Source organism: Sinocyclocheilus anshuiensis, unplaced genomic scaffold (assembly GCF_001515605.1).
Source record: "Sinocyclocheilus anshuiensis isolate Anshui unplaced genomic scaffold, SAMN03320099.WGS_v1.1 scaffold1626, whole genome shotgun sequence".
Lineage (NCBI taxonomy): Eukaryota > Metazoa > Chordata > Actinopteri > Cypriniformes > Cyprinidae > Sinocyclocheilus > Sinocyclocheilus anshuiensis.
Window position 1 is genome coordinate 245234 of NW_015547254.1, and position 8961 is coordinate 254194.

At 36.2% G+C, this 8961-nt stretch overlaps 1 protein-coding gene across 1 annotated transcript in view; it reads right to left on the reverse strand.

The window, feature by feature from the left end:
* Nucleotides 1-8961, reverse strand: part of LOC107701658 (CTD small phosphatase-like protein) — a 49815-nt gene that overhangs the window by 11860 nt on the left and 28994 nt on the right. The window contains exons 2-3 of the mRNA XM_016503705.1: nt 4632-4789; nt 2713-2745 (exon numbers count right to left, since the gene is read on the reverse strand). Of these exons, the coding sequence (XP_016359191.1) occupies nt 2713-2745; nt 4632-4789 (191 nt within the window). The remainder of the gene's footprint in view (nt 1-2712; nt 2746-4631; nt 4790-8961) is intronic.

The window sequence follows — 8961 nt, forward strand, 5'->3', positions numbered from 1 at the left end:
CTGAAAAGAGGAAAAACCAAAGTGAAGTATGTTCTTACTTCACTCAGTCATTTATTTACTTTATAACAGTAAATAAATATCGGTTCTGCATATCGGTTATCGGGCACATAAACACGCAAATAATTGGTATCGGTATCGGTTATAAAATATCAATATCGGTCGATCACTAGTCTAAATAATCAGTATATATTTTGTTTAATCTTGGGTGAACTATTACTTTAAGGCATTGCAACATAATAATGTACAATTTTAAAAACATTTATTTTGAGATTTGCTAAAGATTGTTTGTTTGACAGTGTTATTAAACTATTATTTTTTTTAAATTAACTTCAATTTATTAGTGATTAAAGATTAAGTGAGTGTTAGATGACAGCAAAGGTACTTTAAATATAAAAAAATAGGGGAAATGAGCATTCACAGTTAAATATCCAATATTCACTAATAAATAAAATATATTGGTATTGGTTTTTCGGGTTTTGCCATCACTGAGGTAACATTCCCACATGGATACACAAACAAGACCACACAGATGGTCAAAATTATGCATGCTCCATGAGTACATGCAATTACATCATTACATTATAACTCTGAAGACTTTATGGTTTTCGAAAAATGCTTTAACCATAATTGAAGCCTCATGCTGTATCAGCCAATGCCAGGATTCATTTCATGGCTTTCAAACGCTTTAAGATTTATCACTTGCTTGCATTATGATAATCTGTTTGTGCTGAGTGAAAAATGACAGCCAACAGTTTGTGGTTCACTAAATTCCCAACTTAACCTTTACCCCAATCCAGACACTTTCAAAATGCATTAGAGAGAAGATACTGAAAGCTTGACATCATGCAGCTGAAAATTTCAGTCATTAGTGTCAGCCAGTCAAAGCAAGGAGGATCTGGAAGCAGGCAGTGAGACATTCCCAGCTGTCAGCTTAGAAAACACCAGCGGATCCGAGGTTTGATTACAATTACTGTGAGAATTAAAACTCCTGCCAGCATTTGCTCAGCATGGATGCTTGATTTTTTCTGAGCAGGCAGAGGCAGGTGGAGTGTGTTTCAGGATTTGGGTCTCCCCTATCTCCGGCTCAGCGTGAAGGCCTGGCTCAGATCAGCAAACCTCTCTGCACGCTCTTCCTCTAGCAGGTGCAGTGTGGGATGATTTGACTTTCTGAGACTGCTGTTGTCCTTAAGTACAGCTTATTACTATCGGCACTACCAGTCTCCCAATTACCTTAACCACATGACTCTAGAACCAAGCTTAAAGGAACACTCCACTATTTTTGAAAATAGGCTCATTTTCCAACTCCCCCAGAGTTAAACAGTTGAGTTTTACCGTTTTCGAATCCATTCAGCAGATCTCTGGCTCTGGCGGTAGCACTTTTAGCTGTAGCTTAGCATAGATCATTGAATCTGATTAGACCGTTAGCATCTCGCTCATGCACTGGAGATTGCTCTGTTGTTGCCCCAAATGAATCCCAAATTATGTACCGGGATCTAGTGGTTTTGGATAACCTTGAAACAACGATCATAGCTTTGTGTTAAAGTTTGAAGTTTTCTAGGCCGATATGGCTAGGAACTATACTCTCATTCCGGCGTAATAATCAAGGAACTTTGCTGCCGTACCTAATCAGATTCAATGATCTATGCTAAGCTACAGCTAAAAGTGCTACCACCAGACCTGGAGATCGGCTGAATGGATTCGAAAACAGTAAAACTCAACTGTTTAACTCAAGGGGAGTTGGAAAATGAGCCTATTTTCAAAAATAGTGGAGTGTTCCTTTAAGACAAAATGAAATAGCATTTGCAAACCATTAAAGGGATAGTACACCCAAAATGAAATTTTTTGTCAACGACTCATGTCATTCCCAAAGAGTATGACTCTTCTGTGGAAAACAACGGAAGACATCTTGGGAAAAAAAAAAAAAAGTATTTTGTACACACAATGAAAGTCAATGGGGTCCAATCAGTGTTGTTCAGGACTCAACTGAGTATCGGCAAAAACTGTTAAAAAATTTGTCCAAATATCTTCTTTTGTGCTCCACAGAAGAAAAAAAAACATATTTGGAATGATGTGAGTAAATAATGATAGACTTTTAAATTTTGATCATATATGGCTATGATATTTTGATATTAATGGTTAATATTTTCCCCCCACACATGCTACTAAGGTTTTGTGAGCAGAAAACCCATCATCAAAGGCAGAGTTATTACATTTTGATGAAAGATTATGAAAACAAACAGTTTTTTTTCTTTAGAACAATGTGCAATGATATGGACAATAAGACCAGAGACATTTACTGAAGTACCAGAGACATTTACTGATTTCGAGCAAAACATTTTGATGAGATCTGAGCTGTTTTTTGTGTGTTTTTTGTAATGAATGAAAGTAGATGCAGGCAAAAAAAAACAAAAAAACATCTGCATTGAAGAATTGTGCAGGTCATTGCAAAATGTATTGCTTTGGAGAGTAGGTAAGTGATAGGATCTTCATGTAATTGATTAAATTCAAATGTTTAATCAATTCAAAGCCCAAGGTTTAAATCCTTCTGTCACTTATGCACAATATGTGGCTGTTTTCCAAGATGCTGCATACTTTATGTAAAGTGATGTAGAAGCTTAATGCATCCCAGAAAAATGAAGTCAGGCAGGTTTCTCTCAAGAGACAAAAATATATGCATAAGCATGCAGGAAAAATAAAAAAGATAATACATACACTGGGAATAGGGATGACCTGGACCTGATCACACTGAGAAACAAAACCAGATAGAAAGAGGGAAAAAAAGAAAGAAAGAAAGAAAACAAAACGGAGGGAAGAGAATCATCAAAAAGAAAAAAAGAAGCACAACAAACACAACACTGTGAAAGCAAACATCACAACAGAGATTACGAATTGTTTTACATTATTATTACATGACTGACTAAAACAGACAGACATGCTGACAAAAATCACATCCTTGTTCACAGCGTAATCCTGCCAGGAATCTCTCTGGAAGTGCTGTAAAACACATGGGTTTAATTTAAAGTGTCTGTGGGTCTAAAACAGGGCAGCTTAGAGTGCATGCACATGTAAAATAGCAGGACATTCCACTGCAGATCGCGAGTCATTTGCAGGCAAACATTGGCGGTAATGCGATCTGATTCAGATCCATTTATAGCTGCCTGTACCTGCTTTGGCAGCACACATGAGTGTTTGTGGAGCGCTGTGGCTTAAAGTTTCACCACGGACAGTGAGGTCATTTCACACGGTACACTGCCCAGCATTTGTGTGTGTGTTTGGATGAGTGCAAGAGACCGAAAGAAAAAGAACAAGAAAGAGTGTGAAAATACACTAAACAACAGGCACAAGACAAATGCACTGAAATAACTCCACAAAATTAGTGTTTACTGTAAAGTGCAGTTTGTAATTTTTGTAAATATTGCACCAGTCTGAGGTGGTCCGCTCCATGTAAAATAAAACCGCTTTTATTAGGCTACTGATGGACTGGAGTCTTCATGATGAGTGTGGAAAACCAAAAAATAAAATAAAATAAATTCAAATAAACAAAGGCCCAAGTGTACATGTGTCTACAGTACATGACATGTTTGCACCATCCTAGTGTAAGGTTTTATTGCTCAAAGTTTGCCCCTTTTACAGCTCAGGAGATTTATTTGAGTTCTTGGTTGTTTTCTTCAAGTATCAATTTTGTATCAGACGTTTCTTCTAAAATTACTTATAAAAATTGACATTTTTGATTTTTTTATATTTTTTGTATTTTTATTTCTCCCACAGAAATGTAAAATAAATGTTAAAATGAAATCGCTCAGATATTTTTTTTCCTTGCAAAAATTTGATGAGAAATCACAGACTATTAACTGCAGTCAGACTTGGCTAGTCTCAGTCGAATTTGAGACTTTTTCTCAGGAGAACAATCTGAAAATCAGGAGCAAAAGTCTCAATTTGATTTTGTTCCCTAGGAGAAACAACTGAGATATTAAAAAGATCTCATTTGAGCTTTTTACTTTTCAACATGGTGACCTGTTTTGCATAATTACTTTATTAACCTGAAAACAGCATAGATGACATGTGAGCAAATAAACAACACTATCAGTGGGCGCAATGCATTCTAAGTGATTGTGTACTCCCCATTAAGTGTACATAGCCAATGGGAGAAACAGAGAAAGAAAAATAAAGAAAAAGAAAAGGAAAGAGGGGAAGGAACAAACTGGGCAGCAAGTAATCAATCACACAAGACACATACTTTATTGGAATTAGAACCAGTTCAGGAATGTGTGAGAGAGAGTGTATGTGTATGTGGGTGGGTGGAAATTGAAGAATGTGTGTGAGGGGAAGCGGGCCCATCATTTCTAGAACTGGATGGTAAACATCACAGCGGGTTCACAGAGTTCGGAACAGCTGGAAAACTTTGCGGTGTGGACACGGGAACAGCATGTACTGAGCCTGCATTCGGGTGCAGCTCGCAAACAAGAAAAAAACCTCAGCTAAACAGAGAGAAAATTTTTCAGACTTTATTCTGAGCTGGACCAACATTAGCAATTAAAATGCAGTAACTTAAACTCTGCAATTTCATGCATCCATTGCCGAAGATTTTCACGCCGTTAAAACTGTCGTTAGAGAAATAAATGAGGTCTCACCTTTGGAGAGCTGCTGTTCTCCTCGGCAGGTGGAGGGAGGGAGCAGGTCTTGTTGTTGGTGGCTGGTGGTTCCACATTATAGTCCCGGAAACAGCAGAAGAAGGGACTAAAGATACTTCTGTTCCTGTGTTTCTTTAAACTGCTGTTGGACTGGGAGACTGTGACAGAGAAAAACACACACACACACACTGGTCACTGCAATGCACAAACTGTTCAAAACATCTGGGGCTTTACCTTCCCTGCCCTGTAACTTAAAACCCGTCTGCCTCGCATACAGCACACATTCATGAAGGAGGTCGTAACGAGTGAAAAACAACAGTCGGTCGGAGTTTGCTTATTGGTTACTATGTACAGCTCACATGACCGAACAAGTGTGCAAACAGCTCCTTTTGTGTATTATGGTACACAGAACGCGTCTCCATGGGCGACTCAGTCACCTTTAGCCCCTACGCTTGCACGCCTGCTGTTCTGTGATTGCATTCAATGCATACAACAGCACGTCACTGTGCACAGCAATATGTCTCAAGTACAGTAATACAACCTGCTTTAAAAGCCCTGTAAAAAAAAAAATGCAAATCAGACATTGTAAATGCTGAATGTGAGGAAGACATGATTAAGCTGATGGCAGTGGATCTAAAATTGAGTGTACATGTGCATGAACATAAGCATGACGTCAAGGGTCACAGTAAAATAAAATAAAATAAAATAAAATAAATGCCCTCTTTACTGTGAAAGAACAGTCAGCATGATCCCAAGGTTTGCACAGTCCCAAAATAATGGAAGAGCCTTTTTCAACAAAACAAAACAAAACAAAACAAAACAAAACAAAACAAAACAAAACAAAACAAAACGTCACAAAACAAAACGTCCTCTTTATTGTAAAAGAAGTCACACAAGGTTTACACAATCCCAAAATAAAGAGGCTTTTTCAAATAAAACAAAACATAACTTTTAAAAACAAATCAAAACAAAACCAATATTATGTCCTCATTATTGTAAAATAATTCACAGAAGGTTTGCATGATCCCAAAATAAAGGAAAAACAAATCAAAACAACTCAAAACTCAAAACAAAACTCACAACAGATCAAAAATCAAAACAGCAGCTTTCCTTTTAAAGTAACCCATCTGCCCGTCTCACAATAACATTCTGGTTATGTACACATATGTACATGATATTTTGCCCAGTAACTGCAGGAACTACACAAACAGTACTAAGAAAAGAAATACTGAATATCTGCAAACCTACATCACTTGGTTGCACTCCAGTTGATTGCTGGGTAATAAACAGAAAGACTGGATGACAAAAACTGGCTCTCCATAGGTGATCTAATGAGGCATGCAGGCCAGGTATTGTTAATGGAAGAACAGGTCACTCCTGACAGCAGCAGATGTTTGGCAAAATAGAGGGGGCAAGCAAAACATTTGGAAAATGTGCATTTGGAAAATGTGTATTTTAAATGTTTTTTTTCTGTTAAATTGAGTAACAAAAGGCTCAATCATTGATGACTGAGATGTCGGTCTAGATGTGTCTTTCTAGTCATACTGCTATCTTGTGTCCTGCTTTGTGTTAAGTGGCACAGTACAGATAGGGTTTCACACTATCCAGGTCAGTTGTGAGGGCCAAGTGCTCTCATTGTTGCAGTAATGCCTGTTGTTACTGCACCTTAAAGTGCTAACAATCAACCAATTATACACTTTCATCAAATCAAGAACTAGTACACTGCAGCAAAATCTTTTAGCAGGAAAACTTGGCTTGTGATTTTAAATGAGTTCAGCCTATTATTTGTTAATATTAATATAATTATTCAGGTAATCAGTTGGCTATTAACGGATATTTTAGTCCATGTATGTTAACTCTGAGGTCTCCTACTTATGTGCTTATTATAAAAGATAAAAATATATTTATTGAGATATTTATAGGCATGGTTTGGTGGAAGAAATGTAAAATAAAATAATATAAAATTGGGCCAACCCAAACTTTCTGCTTATTTAAAATACATTAACAAGAGAGAAAACTGAGCTCGTAAAGGCATTAAGGATATTTTTAGTGTATTAAAAGTATACACTATACATATACATATACTTTTACTCAATACTATTCTCATGCACTTATAACCTGAGCCATGTAATAGTTGATGTCAAGACATATTATATAGACTTCCTCTATATTTATTAAATTTTATGATTATAAAATGTGTAGGCTAAATTAGTTTACTTGAATGTGTATTTTATCTAATTATGTGAGGTTTGTGTTTCTCTAAAACTTTTTGTGCCATTGATGGTCTTGGCCAGGTACAGTATCTCTTGTCCAAAAGCTTTTAAATCTCAGCGTGTCTAACCTTTTATCATATGAAAGCCAATATGTGTACAGTATTCAGCATATTAGGGACATTGCTCATTTTACACACAAAGACAAATCATAACAGCTAATCATTCACATACAGATGTCTTATAAGGTAGAAAAAACCCTATCGATGAAAAAATGGTCATGTAAAACAAAAGTATGACTGTTTTGGAAGAAACATTAACTAACAGTTTAAAACCCATAAAAATATAAGTAAATAAATAAATAAAACAAAAAAGCCATGCGTGTATTATGCTGACAACTAGACACAATGAATACACAAAAATAGGTAAATAAATAAAAGCATTTAAGTAAAATAAAACAAAGCTAAATTAAATTTAAAACTGTTTACACAACTGTCTCATTTATTTCTATTTCTATTTCTCCTAAGTACTTTACGAGTACACGCATCAAGAGTATAGAAAATTAAAATGAATAATATAAAAAAATTAATTAGCTCAGATATTTTTTTCTTGTGAATTTGATGAGAAATCACTGACAACTTACTGTAAACTTGGCAAGTCTATTGTATTGTAGCATTTTGGCAAGTCTCAGCAAAATGTGAGATATTGTTGGGACTGAACAGGTGACACATTTGAAATTATTGCTGCCCCCTTTATTATAAAGGAACAGTCACACAAGGGGTCCAAAATAGAATTTAGGAAAAAGCTTAATAAATTAAATTAAAAAATAAAATAAATAGATTTTAGTCTGGTATTTTGTAAAAAAAAAAAAAAAAAAAAAAGCAAGTCACTCAAGGAGCAAGTGTCTATAAACAGACTGTAAGGTACTTGTGTGAAACTAATTTGAGGGGCATCTCCAAAGACACTCCAAAGAAAGAGACAGAGGCACTAGACCCTCTGATTTTCTATCTAACTATAATTACCTGTCAGTTGACAAGCTGGGCTCTGAGGCATAACGAGATGTAAACGAGCCAAACGACCTTCTACACAGAAACGCTACTCAGAGGGTGATTTAAAACATATTTGTATAGTATTTTAAAACATAATTGCACTGTTCTCAGTCTTATTATAATGAGTAACTAAGTCTACTGAGGATACACAGTCTGTCATAACACACGGTACGATCCAACCTCTGCGCTCACATTCCCAAAACACCGTTCCTGTGCAATCCCTCCCTCCTGGGCCTCCATTTTGAGGCTGTTAGTATTTTCCCACCTTGATCGTCTGCCCTGCATGGCAGTCTAATAATACGCAGGTGGGAAGGACGCCAGTGGGAGAGATTGAGGCAAACAGGAGGTGGGCCAGTATAATGAAGCCTGTACCATGTACCAGCCCCCTGAACAACCATCCGTCCAACACAAACAGGGTTTTCTCCATACGCACGCATACAAACATACCCATCTAAAAACATATTCTCTGGCTGACCACAGGAATGTGGCTGGAGTCAGTTTGCATGGCGGTGCCGTCCCAGCTACAGTGTGAAGAAATGTTGTATATTCTGTTCAAATTCAACCTCACTCCACAAACTGTAGTTAACAGATGTCTGCATTTATGAATGCAAGCATTTGTCTGAGAAAGCAAGATTAGGGCTGCACGAGTATTAATCAACATAAAACTGAAATCACGCTAAGGCTTAGTGTGATTATCAAATTACAAAAAATGCAATTTAATTAAATACATGAGCTTAATGCATATTTTTTTATAAAAAAAAAATATATATTTATTTTTTTAATAAATAAATTTATTATCGCGACATTTTCTGATTTGTGACATTACTTTTTATGTAATGCTAAAACACTGCTGGTCACTTTCAAAAGTTGTAGTGATTCTTTCTTTTCCAAGAAAGAATGTGAAACAAATTGGTTATATAATTTTCATTTTTAAATATTCACTTTAAGCAATATCATATCGCATATCGAATATCGTATTTTTTAACAAGGTATCGCATATCATATTTTTCTTCAATATCGCACAGCCCTATATGACACTTGTTGGCATTTACAATGAGTGGAAGCGAGGGC